This window comes from Budorcas taxicolor, chromosome 7, assembly GCF_023091745.1.
Source record: "Budorcas taxicolor isolate Tak-1 chromosome 7, Takin1.1, whole genome shotgun sequence".
Lineage (NCBI taxonomy): Eukaryota > Metazoa > Chordata > Mammalia > Artiodactyla > Bovidae > Budorcas > Budorcas taxicolor.
In genome coordinates this window covers 39598851-39623404 of record NC_068916.1, presented here as the reverse complement: position 1 = coordinate 39623404, position 24554 = coordinate 39598851, and the positions used below count along the sequence as shown (strand labels likewise).

Here is a 24554-nt window from a genome sequence, read left to right as displayed (position 1 = left end):
AAACGGTAAGTTTTCTTTGATGCTAGCTTAATTTATGCCTCTGTATGCCTCAAGCTGAGTCCGACTTTACCTTGCAAGATGGCCCAGTCTACTCAGCTAAACATCCTAACTGATAGATGTTCTTGAAACAGTAAGTATAATCAGATGTAGAACCAATACATTTCACTCTATGGGCAAAATTGGTCAGCATATTTTGGTGGCTCCAGGCACACCAGTGTGCCTTGGCCAACTATTTGAGGGCTTCATCTCTAACTGGAGTACTCAAGAAGAGGGAGCTGAGTGGGAACTAATGCAGTCGGGAACGGAATCTTAGAGACAGACATCGAAGGATGGCTGAGATTTAAAATTGTAAACACAGAAATGGTGGCTATTCCAGGTGAGGAGAATAAAGTTGTCTGTTTCATTCTACAGGATATCAAATTTTCACTTCCAACTTTCCAATTATCTTTTCAACTTCACTTCTTCACTTCTTGACATGGGATACAATCTCCATAACAATTCAGTTTATCCAAAGTGGGTGGCACGTGTTCTATGATATTAGATCATGAAATGGCATGCCCTCCTTTCACTCAATGAGGTACAAACTCATTCTATTTGGTTTAGGCCTACAACAGTCCCAACTCTGCCCTCTCAGATTTGATTTCTGACTTTCTCTTTTATTCATCTGTTTGCCAGAACACAAAATCCTGACAATTTTCAGCACCAACCCTTCCTGCCGCCTCTCTAGCATCTGTCACTGTCAGTCTTTTTCTCATTTAACCCCTTCTCTCCCTTACTCTGGGCTTCCTGGGCTTCCCAGGTGGTGCTGATGGTAAAAAAAAAAAAAAAAAATCTGCCTGCCAATGCAGAAGATGCAAGAGACAGGCGTTTGATCCCTGGATTGGGAAGAGCCCCTGGAGTTGTTGTTGTTCAGTCACTAAGTTGTGTCTGACTCTTTGTGACCCTGTGGACTGCAACATGCCAGGCTCCCCTCTCCTTCACTATCTCCTGGAGTTTGCTCTATTTCACGTCCATTGGGTCAGTGATGCTAATCTAACCATCTCATCCTCTGCCACCCTCTTATCCTTTTGCCTTCAATCCTTCCCAGCATCAGGGTCTTTTCCAATAAGCTCGCTTTTCCAATCAGGCAGCCAAAGTACTGAAGCTTCAGCTTCAGCATCAGTCCTTCTAATGAATACTGGAGTAGGAAATGGCAACCCACTCCAGTACTCTTGCCTGGAAAACCCCATGGACAGAGGACTCTGGCAGGCTACAGTCCATGGAGTTGCAAAGAGTCAGACACCACTTAACGACGGAGCACACAGATCCTTACTCCTACCTTACTCTGACGCCAAACTTTTGGTTCTCCTCTTCTGATCATTCATTTTCAGGCTTTTTTCCTGCCCCGTAAGTGCTCCTTAGGGCTTAAATTTTGACCCTCTTTTCTTACATAAAGCTCACAATGGGAAACGGTCCAGGGATTCTTACAACTGTGAAATATCTTATTTTAACTGGGCTCACTAGTTCTCATATATTATTCTCCTGGAAACCTGGGTTCGATCCCTGGGTCGGGAAGATCCCCTGGAGAAGGTAATAGCAACCCACTCCAGTACTCTTGCCTAGAAAATTTCACGGATGGAGGAGCCTGGTGGGCTACAGTCCATGGGGTCGCAAAGAGTCGGACACGACTGAGCGACTTCACATTGGTACTTTGAATAAAACCCACAGGGGTAAATAATAGGGAAAACTTTGTTAGGGAAACTTTAGCTACCAAATCTGCTCAGGAGGCAGGTAGGGAGTCTCAACAGAAACTTCTCTTTTTGTTGCTGTTTCTCTCAGGAGCATAGGCCTTAAAAAGATAGCACCTCTGAGCTTGTTTCCTAGGCTATCCTCTTAATTATCGGAATCCATTTTTTGACAGGAAGTTGCAAGCAGGCTCAACTACACTATCCCCAGCACCAGTCTGGACCTGGTTACCGAGCCGACTTGGGGCTTGTCTCTTTCGTGATGATTGTGCCTGAGTTGAGGGATTGAGGGCGGGAGGAGAAGGGGACGACAGAGGATGAGATGGTTGGATTCCATCACTGACTCAATGGATATGAGTTTGAGTAAACTTCGGGAGTTGGTGATGGACAGGGAGGCCTGGCGTGCTGCGGTTCATGGGGTCGCAAAAAGTCGAACACGACTCAGCGACTGAACTGAACTGAGGTCCTCCGGTAGGCGGAAGGCAGGCAGCCAAAGTGCCATGGTGCGGCCCACTTGGGCGGAAGAGCAGGAAACGGAGCCTTCGTTGCCTCTGCTGAGAGGTGCTGCATTCAGAATAACCCCTCCCACAGCTGCAGACAGGCGCCACAAGCTTAGGGCGTTTCCGCCCAGTTTGACCCAGGTGCTCCCAGAACGAAAACAATCTAGAGCGCAGCCTCAACTAAAGCAGGTCTCAGGGCGGGGACTGCTCGGCGGGGAGAACTGCGTGGTGGAGGGCGGGGCCAGCCCTGACGTCACGTGGAACCCGCCCCTTAGGGGTGGGGAGGGAGCGCGGGAGCTCTGTCACGCAGGCGCGTTCGCCTGGTGTGGGCGGTGCTAGAGGCTGCCGGGGGGTTGTAGGGAGACGGCGCTGCCGCCATTTTGTAGGGTGTTTGTCGCAGCTTTTGGAGAGAGAAGACGGCGGTTTGCCGACAATTCTCGGCCAAAGGGCCTTTTGTTTTTGCGGAGGTAAGGTTTCAGGCACTGTGTTCTGGGCTGGGCGGCTTCCCAGTTTTGTAAGTCTCGAAGCCAGATGTCGGAAAAACGACGGGATTCGGGGCCTCGACGACCGGGGTGCGCTTGGGACACAGCTCTGCTTGTGACATTTAAAACCTAAAGTTGCCCTGGCGTCATAGTAGATTTAAAATCTTAGGGATAAAAGGCCTCGGCTCTGCCGCTAGGTTTTTTCGGAGCACCCAGGCCTCTCGCATCATGGCAACTTAGGCCGTGCTTCGTCCCGCCGGTCAGAGTGAGGACCTGTCTTGGAACCCTTCTAGAACCGCCTGGAGCAAGTGTACTCCTAGGTCAAAGCTTCCCCTGGGTGCCTGGCCTCAGCTGTTGGTAGCATTCGGGGATTTTCCGGGGTCAAATCTCTTAAGTGCGCCAAAGGCCCTGGCCAAGTGCCCTGGCGGATAGGCTGGGGCTGTGGACTGGGCGTCCGAGGAACTGCAAGTCTGCGAGTTCAGGTGGAATTTAGCTCGTGCTTATGAGATGTAAATATGGAGAGACTCATCCATTGTGCAAACTTTTTAAAGTGGAGCGTGTCATTATTGCAGCAGATTTGCATTTCTGATGCTTTTGAATCACACTGTCTTTGATTACTTAAGCAACCGTGGTATGCTTAGCCTGTCCTTTGGGAACAGCACTCCAAACTGACCGGGTCAATCTCCTGATCTCATTTTATAGCTATCTTTGTATGCTTGTGTTCCATACATAGACCTTCAGGCTTTTTGTTATCAGGTACATCCTCTTGGAGCCATCTAATCATAACTTTAACCTGTATAGATATTTTAAAGCCATATATATAGATATAAAATTGTTGGGTAAAATAGAGTGTTAAAAGGCAGTAGAGAATCAGGTTTCCAAGACGGATATAAGCATATCTGGTGTTTTTTGTATCTGGTGTTTTTATTGGAAGATGTCTGATGATTCTAACATGTAGAATTCTTATTAGTTAGAGGTAATGCAGTAATTCTAGGGGGGTGGGTTTTTGTTTTTGTTTTTTGTTTTGTATGTGAAGGAACTTAATTTGTGTAACCTGGGTCTGGGATTCTTTTCTTGGCCTCCTAAGAAAATAATTCTGAATAGTAGTGAAGGAGGGCTTCCTAACAGATGAATTAAAATGAAAGTAGTGAACTTGGCTAGAGAAATAAAAAACTTTGGCTCTCCCAAGACGGTTATTTTAATATTTGCACATTGATAACTGGTTATATAAGAATTACGTTTTGTTCACAGGTGAGCTAGTTTTGGCTGGCTGACAGTAGAAGGAAAAAACTGAAACAGACATGTTTTGCAAAAACTATGTATTAGTCATAATAATAAGCATCAAACATCAGATGGGATTTTGCTTGGTATGATTTAAGAATGCTTAACTAAGCAATTTTAAAGTTCCTGTGTGATTAAAATCCAGTTGGGGTAATCAAAGGGTCAGAAGAATTCCACTAAAAATACAGTTCTTTTATGGCTTTTCTGATGGTCTTTTTTGCTCCTTAATTTATAGTGTGATTTATTTCAGTTTCCCATATTCAAATGACCTATGAATAGGTCAAATCCAAATGCTCACTTACCAATTTCCAGTGAGAACCCTAACTAGAGTTTTAGAGCTTTTGTTTAACTTAACCAGTGTCTTGTCTTTCTTTTTTAAAACAAGCTAAAAGAGAAGCTACATATCAGAAGTATGTGTGATGGGCATAGCATTAGAATCAGTAAGAGAAGTGAGTTAAAAGACCTGAGTATTAGTGGCTTCAGGCTCTGATGGCATTTTAGCTATATTTTCTTAGGAAATACCTCCCAGGAGATGCCTCATTTCAAAATCTTTTTTAAACCATTTGAAATCATTTAAGTTTTGTTACTTGAATTCATTTGCTTGTTACTGAGTCATTTGGTCAAACTGAAGGAGGTTAACTAAGTTGGCTTTGTTCCAGTTTACCTTTTTCAGCTCCTTGCTGGGTTGTGAAACTCAGGGCCTTCAACAGAGTTTGGACAGCTGTTAAAAACAAAGCTGCTTTGTGAAAGAGCTAAGATGTGGAGAGGCATAGGGATGACTTGTTAGAATACAGATCCTAAAAAACCTAATGAAGTTTGTAGGTTGCTGTCTGATTTCGGTGTGATCATATTCGTCCTTATAGGTTCATTTTCTTAGTCATGCCAGATCTACAACAGATACGTTTAATTTTAAGAAGGCTGCAGGATGATTTGAAAATAAACTTGTGGTTAGAAGAAATGAATTCATAAAATGGCTTTTTATTGGTCTTCAGGTTCTCAGTTGAATACTGTGTTCTATTCACACCCTGAATTCTATTCAAAGCTGAGAGTCATTCTCAAGATTTAGAGAATGGAACTCTTGAGGGAGCAAAAGGATCTTCATTAGTGACTCTTACCTTTAAAACAAAGTCATCTCCTGTATTAGTATCCCTAAGTATTTCTCTGACTTCAGTTATTTGTGTTACAATGTTTTGCCAAAGGTGCATGATACTTGGTGATACTTGTTTTAAACTAGCTCACCTTTAAAGTTAACATCAATAACTTAGAGTTTGATAATAGCAGTAATTTAAGAAGTTAGTGGTAATTTACCATAGGAAAAAGGTAAGAAAGCTTCCCAGATGGTGCAGTGGTAAAGAATCCACCTGCCAAGACAGGAGACACAAGAGAAAGACTCTAAGCCTGAATCCTGACTCTATTTTTAAAATAGCAGTTAACGAATGTTAGTTGAAGACAAGCACCAAACTGAGAATTTATCCAGAAGAATTGAAAAAGAAAGTATTAAGGCCTCACAGTGTTATCATTTAGTACCAGGATCTGTGTGCCACTTAGAATCAATCATCTGACATACCAGTGGGATAGTGCCCCCATGCCTTGAGAAACATTACCTACAAACATCTTAGAACCTCTGCGACCCCATGTCTTAGGTGTTTTTGTATTTAATCGATATTAATGTAAAGTACCATATTTACTAAACAAGCCTTCTCTGATTCCACAACTCACTTTTCATTTCCATTAACAGATGCGGCATTCCAAAAGAACTCACTGCCCTGATTGGGATAGCAGAGAAAGCTGGGGACATGAAAGCTATAGTGGAAGTCACAAACGGAAGAGGAGATCCCACAGCAGTACGCAAGAGAACAGATACTGTAAACCACATCACCAGTTTAAAGAATCTGATTGGTAAATTACCCTTGAACTAGTACCATTTTAACACAAATAGTGTAAATGATTTGCCATTAGCTTGTATAGCTTTCATCTGTCAAATTGTTTTTATAAATCCGTCAACAAATATTCAGAAAAGATCTCCTGAGTGCCTGTTATATGCTAGACATTACTGTGAGTGGAACAGAGTTTCTGCCCTCATGAATCCATTTGGGACCTATGGGAGATAGTTGACCCAGTCTTGCTGCCGGTAACGGAGTGGTGTGAAATGAGACACAGAAGTGGTGATAGGACACACACAAGTGAAGTGATTAAAGGACCAGCAAGTGCTTTCAATTTGTATGTGAATACTAGGCAGATGTGTACATTGGGCATTTATTTAGGGCTCCACAAATGAGAGAGAATGAAGGGTGGGGAGAGTTACCCAAATTAGAAAAATAGTGTGCCTGTGAGAATGTTAACATGCTCTGAGGATTAGTTGCTTATGCTGGATTGTAGATAAGACCAGTAAATATATTTGGGAATTTTCGAAGCTTGGCTGTTTTAAGAACCATTCCGTTGCGTAGGCAGTAGCCAGTAATTTAGGGAAGGGCGGCGATAAAAATACCAAATGGCATGTGTCCTGTTTTAGTATATTTTTACCAGTGTAAAATTTGGAGGTAATACATTTATGTAGAATTGGAGGAATTTTGTAAAGTTCCTAAATGATTAAACAAAGCCTAGGTGAGTGGTTTCTTTCATTTTGTCCTCCATTAATTTCCCTTTCTCATTTGTTTTTGTTGGTTCTATGTTTTCTCCTTGTTTTGTGCAGATGTTCCATTGGGACTGTTTGCCAGATTGCTTTCTAAATTAGCCAGCTGGGGTTACTTTAAAAAACAGTATGTAATTTTTTTCCTTTTCCATGCTAAAACAGACCTGTTCTGCAGAACAGTGAGCTTATTGGTAATCAATGCAGACTAATCATTCTTTACATTGTATGAAAAGAGAATCTCTGCCAGGATTTCAATGACCTGAGCTAAATTAATGTACTATAGAGATTATCTGTATCCTATATTAAATACAAAATACTCTGTAAGGCATAACATCATAATATTAATTATTCATAAGTTTATTCATTATGTAGGTAAAAAAGAACTGGTATGATTGATGAACAGTTCATTTATGTTATAATTAACTGTATAAACATGATTGTGTAATAACCGCTAGACTAATAGTTTCTTCTTGGCACCAGAGATGTCTGGTGGTAATTACTCTCCATAATCTGGAGTAGTCTAATAGTCTTTCTAAGATTCAAAACTTTACAAGAGTGTTTTTTAATAAAATTACTGAAAAAAATGAAAAATACAGAAATGTATGAAGGTAATTTTGATAGGATGCTAATCCCCCATTATTTGGATGTAAAATTATTTCTGATTATTTTTAAAAATACTTATGTGTACAAATCTTTGTCTCTGGTATTTCTTACAAATAAATTCTAAGAAGAGGCAGGACAGTTTAGAGTGTGAACTCTTAGAAGACTCTTGCTACATATTTATGTATTTTTCCAGAAAGTTTGTACCAAGTTATATTCCCTACAGCTTGCTCCTACATTCTCTCATCAGTCTTGGTTATTTTGAAATGCCAAGAATAGTGTTTTGTTATAATTTGAATTTTTAAATTTCTGTTGAGTTTGTCCTCTGTCATATATTTACTGACCACTGAACATTATTTTTTTTAATTGTAGTTCATTTTGAACATTATTTTTGTATTCTTAGCCTTTTTTTCTATTAAAGTGTATTTTCCTTACTGATTTATAAGCAGTTTTATTGTATATGAGTTATCGTACCTTTTTTCACATATATTGTGAAGTGTCTTTATTTTCCTGATTCATAAGTAGCCTGTGAATTGCCCGGTTTCTACAGGCTTGATTGGTTAATTCTGCACAGGAAAACTGATGTAGCTGTGAACACTCATTTTGTATCCTTAAATGTCTTCCTGTAATGTAGAGTTGTCGTGACTGCAGCCCTCCAGGCCCCTCTGTTCATGGTATTTCCCAGGCAGGAGTACTGGAGGGGTTGCCATTTCCTTCTCTAGGGGTTCTTCCCAATTTGGGTATTGAACCTGTGTCTCCTGCATTGGCAGAGGGATTCTTTATTGCTAAGCCACCAGGGAAGTCCCTGTAACCTAAGAATATCAAGCCTTACACAAGTGATTCTCAAACTGTAGTGTGAATAGGATCACCTTGGAGGTATGTTTAAAATGCATATTACCAGATTATTCAGTGAGCCTCACCTGAGGCCAGGGATCTTCATTTTAAATAATTCATTATTTTGATATTGTTAATAAACCATCCTCTGAGAAACGCTGTTTTAAGCTCTTCAGGCTGGCATGCAGGATTCTGGATGATCTGTTCCCAGCTTATTTGCTTAGGCATCCCTATTTGAAAATTGCTCTTGCTGAAATTATTTCCTAAGTAATACGTAGACAAACTCATCTCTGAGCCACTGTGGCTAAAGTGCTCTATAAATGTCAGATGGTAATATGCCATTTTTATCCCGTCTCGTTTCTTCTACTTTTTACTTTGTCCAAATTCTGATTTCCCTTTAAAATGTAAATCTTCTCTTTTTCATGAGATTTTCCGTGACCGTTTTAAGCATTTTGAGATTTTTTTTCCCCCTCTGTGACCCTAAGCACTCATATACAGGCTTTTGGCATTTCCTGCATTGTTGAGTCATTATTTGTTGGCAGAGATTTTTGCCTCATATATATTTTTTATCTCCCACAGGACCTGTGTGGAAATAAAAAGGAATGAGCATAGCCTCATTAGTCTTGGCTATTTTGAAGAACTATAGTGAAATATTCACTGGGTGATTAGTGAATATTTTTAGAAATGAAATCAATCTGTTCATCCTGTTCACTCTGTCCATGTAGCCTTTATAATTCTGTAGATTTTGTATATGTAATCTCTAAGCTTTGGTTGTTACAGGTTGAAGAAGTCCTCAGCTTTTTATTCTCATGGTATTACTTCACCCTGTCTGTGTTATTCTGAAGATTATGGTTATCAGCATCTCTAATCTCATGCACCAGTCCAGCTAAAGATAATTAGTGTTAGGTTTTTTTTCTGATAAATTTTGGCCTTTTATGGGAAGGATGCCTTACAGGATTAAACAGGTGTGCCCTTCAGGGTATAGTAATGTCTAGCTTGATGTAGATACCATGTGGTTCCAAGCAACTGATAGACGACCTAAAGTCTTACCCTAACATCCTGAATTGTTTCTCCAGTGGCTAGAACTTAAGGCTGACACTGGAGAAAAGGGAAAAGGGGTTTCTGCATCTCCCCAGCCTGGATTTGATGCCAGCCCTGTTGAGTAAGAGTTTTAGAGATGCTTCTCCTTTACTTCTGCCTAAACCAGCTCCCCTGTGAAAAAGAATGACAGCATATTCTGGGGAAAAGAAACCTATTGGTGAGGGCAATCTAGTCAACATCTGTCACGCCATTGCTTGTTAGGATTATTTTAGCTGATGTGTCTGACTGGGCAGGTGTCCCCTCTCTCCCTCAGTGCTCCATGTGCATCCCTCTTGAAGCTTCACACTCTGTTGAAGAGGACTCTCATCCCAGGTAGAGAGGGGGATGGGAAACTGGGCCAATTGAATGTGTGTCTTTTTCTTTCCGTCAGATCAAGGCTGCTTAACTGAAATCCATTTACTTCCTGAGGTCCATGGCCTCTGAAATTTCTCGCCAAGTTTTGTTTATGCGTTTTTGCATTTCTTATGGGACAGGGTCCATATCTTTTATCAGAATTTCAAAGGGATATGTAGATTCAGAAGTTAAGCACTTTGGTACCAGGTGATGCTATTTTCCCTGAATTCTTGTTTATTTCTCACGCAGGAATGACAGGAAATTCAAAATACACAGGGAAGTAGGGGGTTGGGTAATCCTAAGCAAGCAATTACAAGATCTTTTTCCCATTTAAGAGGAATATATTTTAGATATCTTTGGCACATGAAGCAGCCTTCAAAAACTGTGTTGTCTATTTCTTAGAGGATATAGGAAGCTGGGAATAGGGAAGATGGGATAGGTGAGGTGTAAAATTGGCGCACACAGTAGGATTTAGAATGTGCTCTTCAACCATAGCAAATCATTTTCCTTCTAGGGATCTTGGTTTAGCCATCTATAAAATGAAAGGGCTGAAATATATTTGATTATAGCTCTGATTCAGCTTTCTTGAGAAAATTCTCTGTGCCAGAGAAATCTAAAATTCACTAACATTAAGAAAGGAATCCTTCTTGGCCTGTCTCATATTGTGTAGTTCTGAAAAAAGGAAGAGAGCTTAGTTACAGATAGGTATATCCTAAGACTGATGAATTTCAGAAGAGCGGTTTTGTGAATTTTCTTTAGTCTTAACTTTGACCAGAAGATAAAGGGACTCTTAAGTAAGCACTGAATATGTTGAATGATTTGACTCAAACTTTATTTCTTGATAGTAGTATATGTTAGTAGAAATATATGAACACATTTACTTGTTGGTTAAAGTAAAATTATTTAAGTTTTATGAGTTAAGTGTAAATTGATCCATCAGTTTGTACTTTTTTCTTTTATTGAGTTAGCTGTTTAAACCAGCAGTACTTGAGAGAATGTTTTATTTTTAACCATACTATTCTAGAATGAAGAGTGTAATTTTTAATACTTTAATGTGTTTGCAGTCATTATTTAGAAGCAAGGTCCTTGAATGAGAGAGATTATCGGGACCGGAGATACATTGATGAATACAGAAATGACTACTGCGAAAGATATGTTCCTAGACATTATCACAGAGACATTGAAAGCAGTTATCGAATCCACTGCAGTAAATCTTCAGTCCGAAGCAGGAGAAGCAGTCCTAAAAGGAAGCGTAATAGACACTGTTCAAGTCATCAGTCACATTCGGTATGATTCATTTTGTTTTTATTTTGGGTGGATACTTACTTGTGTGTAAAAGCTCTTATTGGGCCAATAGTTTGGAAAAGTTTATAATACTGTATGAATATAATTGTGTTTAAATTACTTGAATCCTTAAAGGAAATATCAAAATTCTTAAAACTAATCTGTATTTATTGCTATTAGTTAGCCCTCATTTACCTACATTTACTCATATTCTGTAGACCAGATCATGTTTTATCATTTTAATATTAAAAATATTTTTATGCTTTATAACAATCTTATAAAAAGAAAAGGCACCCATCTTTTCTTTCAAACTTTTTTTCTAAAAGAAACCTATTTCCCAATACTTGGAAACAAATATAGAAAGTTGCACTGGTGGATACTTAATCCTGAATATAATACAGTCCCATAGCACAGTGCATCATTATTGCAATTAGTTACATTGGAGTTCTGAAAGTGGGTGCCGAGTGGGAAATTAAATGTCCAAAAAGCCCGTTCTTTTTTTAAATTCACATATCTTCACTTGTTTGATAAGTAAACTAAGTTAATTATTTTCCTTCCCAAGTTTTCTTCACTAGAACTAGCATTGATGAGATTGAACATTCGAATTAACTAGCCTTTATTGTCCCCTTATATTTTAATCATGTATGTTTAAAAATATTGCTAAATAATAAATTTGTTGAACTAATATTGACATTTCAAAACATTTTTCTGACAAACTAGACATCCCAACTCACAGCATATGCTATTTTATAACAAGAGATTAATAGATCATGACATTTGCATTCTTTAAATTTCAGACTTCAATTAAGTCAGTATTTTAAAGAGACAATTGTGTTGTTTTTTTTCTATTGCCACTTTAAGTATCTTATCTGAAAATCTGTTCCTTGCCATGTTTTTCTTCTGTAACATAAACTGTGCCCTGTGAATTTCTGGGGACTGAATTTGAAATTGCTCCTGCCAACTGTTCGTGGCCTGGTGCTTATCTGAATGCCTGAATATCTCCCCGCTGAATGAATTGCGTATTCTGCCCTGAATTCACTCTGATATATTGATTGGCTGGACGATCTTGGTGCTGCCCACTTGCCGTTCCAGAAGAGCCACCGAAGGAAAAGATCCAGGAGTATAGAGGATGATGAGGAGGGTCACCTGATCTGTCAAAGTGGAGACGTTCTAAGAGCAAGATGTATAGAATATTTTTCAACACTTTTTAAACTTTGCAGACAGAATAATCTTTTTAAGAATAGTTTGTCAGCGGGGGGCTAAAGAACTCTTCATTGCTTTTTTGTTTTGTTTTTCGTGGGTTTGTTTGTTGTTCTTTTGTATTTCTTCTTTTCTATAGAGTTTAAATATTTCTACTCTAAAGTTCCAAAATAATCAGTGGAATTTGAGATTAGAGCAAGAAAGATAGCTCTGTCTGAATTGTTTTTGTAACAGCTGAAAATAAAATAATTTTGAGTGCTGAAACCTTAGTTATGCTTTGATAGAGATCATTTGAAAATATTCCACACTTAAGCTTTCATTGTTTGAATAACTGATAATTTGTGCTCAGGTACTTATACTTCTTTCTCCCCCCCTCACTTTAGATGAAATCGTGGACACTTTGGGTGAAGGGGCCTTTGGCAAAGTTGTAGAATGTATTGATCATGGCATGTAAGTTTGTTTTTTCTGTTTTGAATATTCTAATATTTTTGGTGGGGAAGGATCCATAATTTGGATGAAATTGAATTTAACTGGTAGCTATGTGTTTCCTGGTAGGTGTAAGTATTCAAAATTTCTTTAACTGTATGATTTATTTACCATGAATGTAAATTTTGATCAGGCATGTTGAACATTATCAGATGGAGTCAATTGAAATTAAAGTGAGTGGTCCAGTGAAGAGTTTCTGAGAACGTAGGCCCTTAGCTTTTTAAAAAAGATTTGGAGTGCTTTACCCCACTTCTGAATTGCAGAGACAATAAAGCATGGCTAATCTTGGTTCAAAAACCTTTATTTCCAAAATATATTATTTGCACATTAGGGTCAGCTTCTTAAACTATGAAGAAATTACTTAAAGCCTACAGAATAAACTTCAGATTGAGTTATACTAACCTTTTTGTTACTTGATCCTCTCTGCTTCATTTTTCATGTTTTGCCGTAGAATATGTATTCTGTGGTTGCAAGTTTTTTTGTAAGTGAAACTTGTAAAAGTGTTGAGTGAAAAGTGCACATTTTTAAATTGACATCTGACTTTGTCATCATAAAATAGTTGAGGGTATAATTTCCAGCTTATTTTTAAGTGTTGATTTTTTTTAGTAAACATGTATCCTTATGTTTAGGGGAATGTGAGTACAATAGCTTCATACTTCCTGTCATCCAGGAACAAACTTTTCTTGACTACTTAGAAATGCTTTTTCCTTGAACATATTTTTACTCCACTTTTCATAAAGAACATTTTCCTAAATGTCTTGTTTTATCACCCTTTTCTCTCTACCACAAAAATGTGAACATAAAGTAACATTTTAAGATATTTTGAAATACGTTGACTTCGTGAAAGTGTTAGTCACTCAGTTGTGTCCGACTGTTTGTGACCCCATGGAGTGTAACCCGCCAGGCTCCTCTGTCCATGGAATTCTCCAGACCAGGAATACTAGAGTAGGTAGCCATTCCCTTCTCCAGAGGATCTTCCCAACACAGGGATTGAACCCGAGTCTCCTGCATTGTAGATCAATTCTTTACCATCTAAGCCATCAGGGAAACCCCACTTTGACTTATCAAGGTTGCTAAAATAATCCAAAGAATTCCCATGTATTCTTCACCCAGATTCCACAAATTTAACATTTTATAGTATTTACTCTTTCATTCTCTATATTTGCATATTATATGTATTTTCAAATTTTGTCTAATTTGCAGGTTAGATTCAGATTTCATTAGTTGTCCCATTAAAATTTTCTTAAAATATCTGAGATTCCAAGACTTGAGTATTTGAGACATTCCAATTAATAGTATTCAATTTGATCAAGTACACAAAGATCTGTTACAGATTTTGATACTAGACCTAAAATGGGTTTCACAAGGTGGCTCAGTGGTAAAGAATCTGCCTGCAGTACAGGAGACCTGGGTTTGATCCCTGGGAGGAGAAGATCCCCTGGAGGAGGAAATGGCAACCCACTCCAGTATCCTTGCCTGGAATACCCTATGGACAGAGGAGCCTGGCGGGCTGCAGTCCATGGGGTTGCTAAGAGTCAGACACAGCTAAGCCACTCACCACGCATGGTTACTACAGTAGCATTAGCTAACACTGTTAGCCATCTTTCATTTTTATAGCTATTAGCCCTTAGAAGACTTGGCTGTACAATTAAACAGATGAGACAAGAAGTTTTGTCACAGCAGTTTTATAGTAATTCTTTTTTTAAATCCATTTATTTTTAATTGAAGGATAATTGCATTACATGTTGTGTCGGTTTCTTCCATACATCAACGTGGATCAGCCATAAGTATACATAATGTCTTCTCACTCTTGAACTTCCCTCCCCATCCCACCCTTCTAGATTGTCACAGAGACCCCGGTTTGAGTTCCCTGAATCCTATAGCTAATTCCCGCTGGCTATCTGTTTTACATATGGTAGTGATTATGTTTCCATGATACATGTAGTAATTCTTTTAAGCCTTGAGATATATACATCATAGATTTTATAATCATCAAAATAATTTTTGAATGATCTACCAGCCTATAACTTCTTTAGGGCCTTCTTAAGCAAATTGGAAAAGATTTGCTATCCAGCCACTAGAAAAATTTGTTTGCCTCAAAGATTTTCTTTTTTTTTTTTTTTTTTTTTTGGGACATCCTAGAGCACATACCTTGCCATACTACTCTTCACATCCATGAGGTTTTCTTTTCTAACATGAAAAGGCTATAGTGAAGAAAACAGGTTTGAATGCTGGCTTGTTTTCAAAAAGGTCAGCTTATTAGGAAGGAGGACAAAAGGAAGTTGCAGATTTGGAAACCTTTGTCCTCAAAAGCATTCAGAGATGTATCTTTGGCGGGGCGGGAGGGGGTTGGCCTCACATGGCTTGCAAGATCTCAGTTCATCATCAGTGATCATACCTGAACCCCCGGCAGTAAAAGCCTGTATCTTAACTACTTGACCACCACGTCCCTCTATACTTTGTAGGAAGTATTCCTTGGTGGCTCAGTTGGTAAAGAATCTGCCTGCACTGTAGGAGACCTGGTTCAGTCCCTGGGTCGGGAAGATCCCCTGTAGGAGGGCATGGCAACCCATTCCAGTATTCTTGCCTGGAGAATCCCGTGGTCAGAGGAACTTGATGGGCTATAGTCCATAGGATCACAAAGAGTTGGACACGACTGAAGCAACCTAGCACACACATGCACATGGACGCCCCAGTCTAAAGCACACTGCCCTAGATTGTAGCTATTTCTACCTATTGGCATCCCTGAATGAACTAAACATTTTTTCAGCTTCATGACTTAATGATGGTGTCTCTTTGCTGGAATTTTCTCCCAAATCTGATGAATTGACAGTTGTCTTTCAGGGCTCAGTTGTGTGTCTCCTCTTTTCTGAAGATGTCTAAACTGCCCTAACCCCAATCAATAGGGTCTTTCTTCTGTCTACTCCATGTCAAGCACTTGTAACCTTTATGAAAAGTTGTTTGCATCTGTCTTTTCCATTAAACTGAGATACATAGGACAAGCCTTTTTTAATCACTAATATCTGTGCACCATCTGTCACAGTCAATCTCTCTTTGTGAATGACCAAATGCTTTCAGCAGTAGTATATTCTATTCAAGGTTTATATTTTTATCTTCCTTCTCCAAAAGGGGAAAAAAAATCTCAGTAAATTTAAACTTTTGGAAACAAATATTATCATTCACAGGTATTAAGAGAATCATCACTCCATGTAAAGTGAATTTTGTTTAAAATGTTTTAAAAACCATTAATATAGAGCTGCTATAATAATGCCCTGAAAGATTATTTTAGGATGCATGTCTTCAACCACCTCCTGTACATTTATCCTTCTCATTTTGTTTCTAAGGGATGGCATACATGTAGCAGTGAAAATTGTAAAAAACGTGGGACGATATCGTGAAGCAGCTCGTTCAGAAATCCAAGTATTAGAGCATTTAAATAGTACTGATCCCAATAGTGTCTTGTAAGTATAAAATTGGAACTGTGATCTATCACGTTATATGAAATAGTCAAAGTTCTAGGAACTGAATCATTTTTATTTTGATCTATTTTAGCCGATGTGTCCAGATGCTAGAATGGTTTGATCATCATGGTCATGTTTGTATTGTGTTCGAACTCTTGGGACTTAGTACCTATGATTTCATTAAAGAAAATAGCTTTCTGCCATTTCAAATTGACCACATCAGGCAAATGGCATATCAGATCTGCCAGTCAATAAATTGTAAGTACAGTTTGTTAAATTTTTAAATACCAATAAATTAAAGTTTTTATTATATAAGTAACATATCAAATTGTCAGTGAAACTAATAATGTCTTTTTGTTCTTTTGTAGTTTTGCATCATAATAAATTAACCCATACAGATCTGAAGCCTGAAAATATTTTATTTGTGAAGTCTGACTATGTAGTCAAATATAATTCTAAAATGGTAAGTTAAAGACTTGTTTTAATTTGTGTAGTTATCTTTAAAATTAATTTAGCTTGATATGATGCTTGGATGAGAAATTTTACCTCTAAGACTAATTATATCCTGGTGTTTAACCCAAAAAGGGTAATCCTTTGCCTTTCTCATGGGGTTATATTGAAAATCAAAAAGGCAATTCATGGGCAAGCCTTTTGGAATAGTGCTCTAAAGTATTTTATATATTGATCTTTGTGTTTACTCAACTTTTCTAGAAACGTGATGAACGCACACTGAAAAACACAGATATCAAAGTTGTTGACTTTGGAAGTGCAACATACGATGATGAACATCATAGTACTTTGGTATCCACACGGCATTACAGAGCTCCAGAGGTCATTTTGGGTCAGTAGACACCAGACTTCCTGATATTTTAATTGAAAACGATATTTTTGTTCTGTACAGCTTCTATTGCGAGGGGCCAGGTAGTGGGTGGATAGTTGTGATTTTCTTAGCAGTGTACAGAAAATGTTTTCTGTTCCCATAAAAGCTGTCTGGTCATTGCTATAATTATTTTTCCTAAGTGGGAATAACATGATACCATCTGTAAAGATATTCCAAGTGGTCGTTATTTTTGAACAAGTCAGTCTTACGTGATCATAAGAGAACAAGTTCTGTTGGCTTAATTACATCATATTGTGGTTTTTGAAGCGATGGGAACACCTATTTTTGTCTCATCACTGAAGCTTGGTGCTGATGAAAATGCTGAAGATCTAGTGGGCAGACATCTGTATGCAGGGTGGATGATAAGAGGGAGCTTAGGGAAAGAGCATCTTGTGCCTCAAAATTTATAAGTTAATCACCAGGTCATGTTGATAGAGCTGGGAACTCAAAGACGGCTTTGAGGGGCTTGGAGACGGGAAAATTCAGATCAGGTGACACTGGGAGATATAATAGTTAAATGAATAACCATAATACTTGGCTGAATGTAAGTTTCGACTGAGGTTGGATAGTAAAAACATTTTCATGGAATCACTTTTTACCTTTTTGTCCAAGAAGACTGGTAGTTCAGAATAGGAGTATGAAATCAAGCTAATGATGTTTATCTAGAGTAGAGGATTGGTAAAAGGGTAAGGAAATTAAGAATATTTTATAGAACTAGCCAGTAGAACTTTCCATGATGATAGAAGTGTTATATCTGCACTGTCCAATATGGTAGCCATTAGTAGCCGTAAGTAGACTACTGTGTACTTGCAGTGTGGCCAATTAATTTAAATTTTAGAGTTAAATAGTGATGTGTAGTTAGTGACTACTACATAGGACAGTGCGGGTTTAGAGCTTGTCTTTGAGGTTGATGTTACTAGGATTTCTGCTTAGTGTGATCTGAAAGAATCTGCTTCTGTTGCAGTAGTTTAGAAAGTATGTTCATGGTTGAGGACTGAAGGCTGCAATGAAGGTAAGAGAGAAGTGTGTGGAAAGAGACGTGGATGGAGAGGTATTTTCAGAGCTTAAAAAGAGATAAACTTGCTGGAACTTCCCCAGTGGTTAAGTGGTTAAGGTTCTGCTTTTCTACTGCAGTGTGTTTAGGAAACTTGAGATCTTGCGTGCTGTGCAGTGCAGCCAAAAAATTAAAAGAGATAACTTGCTGTGTTTTATTAATTTTAAGAAGCAGATTTTCTCCCGCATTTTAACATATGGGAGAACACAAAACAATTGGCATTTTTTTCTTTGTTATTGGCATGTAAAACGGCAGTGTATCTTACACTCAGTTTATGGCCTTTTCCTAGGTTGGATAAGATATAGTGATTCTTGGTATTAATACAGTCCCATGGGTGGCCAGGCTGTAAATAGTTGATACAAATCCGAAACTGGGGTTTTTGGTTTTCAGGAGAAAAAATGAAGAGATGGAAAAATTAGAAGCATTCATTATGTGTTTGTGTGAAGTGTTACTCCTGAAGATAAAGGCAGAATTAGATTGAAGAGGAAGTTGTAAGAGGAAGACAGTTGATCTTACATCTTGGGTGTGGGTAATAAACAGAAGTTGGGAAATTCTGGTAAAACTGAATGATGTGAAATTCCAGAGTGTTAGAGCTAACCCATAACAGAATGAGATGATGTACAGTGGTATGCTACAGAACGTTACAGTCATTTGCTAGAAAGCTGGCCTGGAGAAAGGAGTGATTGGAAAAGAAAACTTTCATCTTAGGTCCAAGCTCTTAATCATTTGCAAATTTTTTATGTGTTACTGTAAGTAGAAACAGACTCCATCTTCCATTTGTTCAAATGATAACGCCCTGTGAGGGTTAACAGAAATGACTAAAGCATAAGTTCCTTGCATATATCGTTCCTTCCTTTGTCTTTAAATTCAGTGATACTACTAGAAGAAATTAAAATGTCTTTTAAAGTAGGTTTTTAGTACATTATTGTTGTATTAAGTACTTAAACTTTGAAAGAGGAAAACATCTGTGGTTTCCTCGTTTCTTTCTAATTAAATATAGACTTAAGGCTAGGTGTCTTTCTTTTTTGAATAATATTACTATTGATAGTTCTGAAGGAGAAAGTATAATATAGATCATGTATAGACAATCTGAAAGTACATATATAGATACCTTTGTGTGAACTTTTAAATGACTGTATTTCTGCTTATGGGTGCTCAGAATATCTGTAATATCTATTATATCTGTATCTGTTACAATTCCTACATAATTTATGTGGTACAGTATTTCTTTTAATGGAAACAAACGCAGATATCAAGCTGATAATTGATAGGGGGTTAGTAATTGCATTCTGAGGATAATTGTTGATCTATATTTGCATTAATGTAAAGTTTTATAGAACAGCCATGAACTGGATATAACAGTTTCCTCTTTGCATAAGCAATTTAAAGACTATGAAACATTTGCTAGTCTCTTGTTTTACATAAAAAGCCTATTCCCCTAGGTTAAAATACTATAATTTGATATAAGGATGTGGAGGACTCAAAGGATACTGAATAATGTTTGCTATAAAACTAAAAACGTATTCTTCTAAATGGGCTATATAAAGAGAGCACCCACATAGGAAAAAATTTAGTGTATTAACAGTTAAATTGTTGCATAATAAAATGCTTGGTTTTGTTTTTAAATAGCTTTAGGTTGGTCTCAGCCTTGTGATGTTTGGAGCATAGGTTGCATTCTTATTGAATATTACCTTGGTTTCACAGTCTTTCAGGTATGTATTTACTAAATGTTATTTACTAATTCTTTGCTTTATATATGTATGTATGTATTTTTGGCTGCACTGGGTCTTCATTGCTATGCACAGGCTTTCTTTGGTTATGGTGAGCAGGGGTTCCTCTAGTTGCACTGCACTATAATGAGCTTTAAATGTTAAAGACCTGTTGAAGTTTTGGTTTCTATTTTGAAAAGTTGCCATTGTGTATCAGTATTCTTAAGATTAAAATTTGCACGTGCAAAATAGTCATCCTCTAAAACCATAATGGAATGAAATACTACTCTCAGTGAATGGTCATAATTCATTCTGCATGTGATTGTAGATTTTAAACACATGGTTCCTATTGAATATGAAAAACATGGTTCATGTGACTGTGATCCATTTTGTGTGTGTGTGACATGCTTTCATAAATTTATGTTAGTGCAACTATGGTCAGTTTTCATTCGGTTCTGGTTATGTTGCACTTGAACTCAGAAACAGTACGTTGTATCAAGCATATGTGACACTTTAGGCACATTTCTAAGCACTACCTGTACAAAAATGAAAAGACAATATCTCTGACCTCAAAGAAGTCATACACAAGATAGATAATGTGAGAACTGTTGAGTATAATGTGCTATTTGTTAAAATGGAACATTGTAAAAAGTGTGGTGGAAACCCAGAAACAGTGCACAGTTAAGTTTCCTTAGAGAAGGCATCATTGAGGAAAATAGAGTTTAATCCATGCTATGAGGAGTAGGAGTTTGTCATAAGGCTAGAGTGTGTGTGGTGGCCATATCAGGAAGAAGAAATTGTGTTCATAAATGCAGCGGGCATACAGAAAGGTACTGTAGTTGAGGAAGAATGAATAGTGCTATCAAGTGTTTTGGATAAATAGAAAAATAGTGTCAATAGGCAAGTACTGACACTTGTAGTGTACTCATTTGCCATAGAAAGATATTTGTTTTATCCTACAAGTCAGTTCAGCCCCTCAGTCAAGTCCGACTCTGTGACCCCGTGGACTGCAGCATGCCAGGCTTCTCTGCCCTCCTGAAGCTTACTCAAATACATGTGTATTGAGTCGGTGATAAAATGCAACCATCTTATCCTCTGTCATCCCCTTCTCCTGCCTCCAGTCTTTCCCAGCATCAGGGTCTTTTCCAATGAGTCAGTTCGCTGATCCTACAAGTCAGTGGTTTGCAGATACAGACTGGTCTAAAATGAAAATGATTTTGTACAGCTACCATTCTGGCTTTCAAGTAGAAATTATCCCTCCTTGTTTTTTGTTGTTTGGTGGGTTTTTTTTTTTTTTTTTTTTCCGTATTAAAATGTCCCTTTTATGAGATGATAATAGTTATTTTTGAAAAAATAAAAGTCTTTACTTGGCAAAGTAAAAGGACAAAAATGTTATTTAGGTCTCCACATTTTTTCCTTGTAATTTTACTTAATGTCTGAAAGCTCAAACTCTTGAAAGCTGCAAGTGGTGTAACCATTGAAGAACTTGAAATAGGGTTGTAATATGATCAAAGTATGTTCTGGGCAGGGTGAGGGCTGTTAGGGAGTTCCTAGCTAATTTTGTCAAGGTTGATTTGAGGTTACGACAGTGCAGGATGAGGAGGAAGCTGCGATGAATTAAAAGTCATTTAGGTGGCGGTTGCAGAATACATGTGTTTACTACTGTGGGGCACTTCATGCTTTTGTCTGATCTGTAGTGAGGTTAAAAGTACTCTAGATAAGTTTGATATCTAGAAAGTAGCTATTGTGCCATTCCTAGGAGGTGGTATCTGATTTTGTGGTAGTAAGCTGTAGGGTCAAGGGAAAAGTTGAGCATAGTGCATGCTTTCTTCATCCTGACACACAAAAAAATTTTTTAATGGTTTTATGGTTATAAATCACTGGGATCTTAAGCATGGATTATTAACTTTGGTTTGAGATTCGGTTTATATTTGGATTCCACCCTCCAAAATGTCTTCAGCTAAGGTGCTTTGTGAAGATACGGAGCTTGTATTACTTATTCCTGTCATGAATTAAGAATATAATTTTGAGAGCAGTGTGCTAGGCACAGTAGTTAATGGGTTTAAAAAGCATTGCTCACAGACTGCTCTCCAGAGCAGAGGTTGGCAAACTGTATCCTGCCTGATGTCTGCTTTAAACAATGAAAAAGAATATGTGATAAAGACCGTTTGTGACCACCCAAGCCTAAAATATTTGCTATCTGGTCCTTTATAGAAAAATTGCCAGCCTCTGCTCAAGGAGTGTACGGTTTCAGCTGTCAGTTTAACAGTTTATTCTACTTTAGCCAAAACTCTGTTACTATGTAATGTAAGAATAAAACTTTCACTTGGGTTCACAGCTCAAGTTTCCTCATTTATGAACTATATAATATTGAGCTAGTATCTTAATCTCTCTGAAAGTCATGTTCCCACATACTTAGCTCTGGGTTGTAAGAATTACTGGGATTGTATTTTTATTATCTAGGATTAGGAAGTGTTACAAGGTTGCTATTCATTCAGTAAATGGAGGTTAGTTAAGCAACTGATAAAATGAGACAGATTTTTGGTAATCTTCCCCAGGCATCTTAAACACTGCAGTCAATACAAATAAATAAGGAAAAACTGTTCAGTTTTACATTAAACAAATTATTCAAACTTTGTAAATCAACTCTACGGCAATAAAATACATTTTAAAAACCTGTTCACCATCTGCTATACAGCCCTTACTGATCCAGTTCAGAAAGACTTCAATTTTACTGGGCTTGCATTAGATAATACAGCTCATGCAGTTATAGTCCTCTGAAATGGAGTGTAATATGAACTGTATAATTGTCTAACCTGTTCCTTTTACGGAAGCACTGTTTTGTTTCCCTTTATTGCATGTACAGAAATGGGAAGTGCTAAGTTTTTTTCCTACTTTTTTTAGACTCATGATAGTAAAGAGCACCTGGCAATGATGGAACGAATATTAGGACCCATACCAACACACATGATTCAGAAAACAAGGTATGTTTTCTAAGATTAAAGCCCTTGGGTACATACAGTGGCCTATATTCACACTACAGAAAATCCATCTTTGTTATTGCTTATTCCAAAAACTTGTAGATTGTGAATTTTTGAAGTTTTTTGAAAAGTAATTCAGTGTTTACTTTGTGATCTAGTAAATAAAATGGTGTTTTTATATTCAGGCTAACCTTTGCATAAATGTTTTCCTAGGTCAATACAAAAATAATACACAGAGTAGTAAAAAGACCTTGATTTTGGAGTCATAGCAGTCTTAAGTTTGAATTCCACACTTTTGCTAACTAGCTATATGTCTTTGGACAAGATACTATGTAAGAGGTTTCAAAACATAGCTTTACCACAAGTCACCTGTAGAATTGTTAAAGATTTTCAGCCTCATTCCAGATCTAATGACATCAGAATTTACACAAATGGTTATAGGAACCTGTTTTTAAAGCTGGCATTGTTACACATGTGGTATTTGGGAACAACTTAGGTGGGATACTAAAACCTTATAGGGTACAAGATGAAGAAAGATATAATTTAAGATATCTGATAAATAATTATTGTTGAGATTTTTAGAAATTGTGTGCTTATGTATATAGAGAGAGCTGCTTATGGTTCAGGGTTCTGTCTGTTACCCTGTTCTCTGGTGAGGGTAGGGTAAGCATGTGAATCTTTTTTTAAAACTAACCGAGACTTCTCTTTCCTGTAGAAAACGCAAGTATTTTCATCATAATCAGCTAGATTGGGATGAACATAGTTCTGCTGGTAGATATGTTAGGAGACGCTGTAAACCGTTGAAGGTAAGATAAAAAAGATATGTGGGTTTTTTTTTTTTAACTTTTAAACATTTTTTTAATGTCCTTTAACATCATTTTTCTCCTCAGGAATTTATGCTCTGTCATGATGAAGAACATGAGAAACTGTTTGACCTCGTTCGAAGAATGTTAGAATATGATCCAGTGAAAAGAATTACTCTGGATGAAGCACTGCAGCATCCTTTCTTTGACTTATTAAAAAAGAAATGAAATGGAAATCAGTGGTCTTATTATACTTCTCTAGAAGAGATTACTTAAGACTGTGTCAGTCAGCTCAACATTCTAATATTTTTGTAAACATTAAATTATTTTGTACATTTAAGTGTAAATACTGTATGTTTTGTATCAATAGCATAATTATTAAGCAAACATGGTCTTGATAATGAAATATAAAAGCTAAAGTTAATTTTCCTTTTTTGAGATTAATTACCATTTTTAAAAACCTTTGGAATATCCTTTGTGTCCAGTGATAATTGTGATTGACCTTGTGTTTTGTACATGAAAGTTGACTCTTTGAAGTGATTTTTTTTTTCTTTTTTTGAGTAAAAGAAAATCTTGACTACTTCACTCTTAAATGACTATACCTCACACTTTTAATTTTTTTTCTGTAGTTGTTGAACAGGTAATAAGTATTCTTAATTCTCAGTAGGCAGATATTAGAAACCAGATCTGATAGGAAATGTTTGCTGTTGAAATTTCATTAAATTTTAAGTACTGTGTTCTGTTTCCTTGGGTGATGTCAGTGGTGGTAAGTAGCATGGAAAGACATCAACTTGTGCATCGTGATAGGTTAAGGAAACCACATACAGACTTCATTTAAGATTAAATGGGAGGTTAGCTTGGAAAGCCCTATTTTCCAATGGCTATTTATATCACATACATAGAAATAGAAGTTCTGATTACTGAGGTTTTTAATGCCAAATTTTCCGGTGTTGAAATTGCTAGTATCTATTTCCTTATCATATGAAGTATAAATACTTAAACCTCAGCCTATGAGACTTTAAGGTTATTGTTAAGCAGCTTATATTTATGTTAACCTTTATTGGGAAAAAAAAAAAAAACATGATTTGAATGGAAAACACCTGGATACGAAAACTGCAGTTTTCAGACCCTAATTGGCTAACATGACCTTTTTGTTTGCCTGAAGGTATTTTTCCTTATTATTACTAATTTCACACTAAAAACGATATG

General features: G+C 37.3%; 1 protein-coding gene across 2 annotated transcripts; it reads left to right on the top strand.

Annotated features, from left to right (window-relative positions):
* Positions 1-2582: 2582 nt before the first annotated feature.
* CLK4 (CDC like kinase 4) lies at positions 2583-23710 on the top strand. Of its 2 annotated transcripts, XM_052643080.1 has the most exons (14): positions 2589-2691; positions 5726-5886; positions 6680-6746; positions 10552-10774; positions 11864-11954; positions 12355-12421; positions 15802-15918; positions 16010-16176; positions 16287-16381; positions 16630-16759; positions 19482-19564; positions 22466-22545; positions 23258-23348; positions 23433-23710. In XM_052643080.1, exons 2-14 carry the CDS (start codon positions 5784-5786, stop codon positions 23571-23573), a joined length of 1455 nt encoding a protein of 484 aa, XP_052499040.1. In that variant the 5' UTR covers positions 2589-2691; positions 5726-5783; the 3' UTR covers positions 23574-23710. The 2 variants fall into 2 exon arrangements, with proteins under 2 accessions (XP_052499039.1, XP_052499040.1); XM_052643079.1 differs by lacking the exon at positions 6680-6746 and having other exon boundaries at positions 2583-2691.
* The last annotated feature ends 844 nt before the right edge of the window (positions 23711-24554 follow it).

Excerpts from the sequence above, each read along its gene's own strand:
- CLK4 (XM_052643080.1), top strand. The coding sequence starts at position 5,784 with ATGAAAGCTATAGTGGAAGTCACAAACGGAAGAGGAGATCCCACAGCA. Across the intron at positions 11,955-12,354 it reads AGACGTTCTAAGAGCAAGAT|ATGAAATCGTGGACACTTTG; the intron begins GTATAGAATATT and ends CCCTCACTTTAG. Across the intron at positions 12,422-15,801 it reads GAATGTATTGATCATGGCAT|GGATGGCATACATGTAGCAG; the intron begins GTAAGTTTGTTT and ends TTTGTTTCTAAG.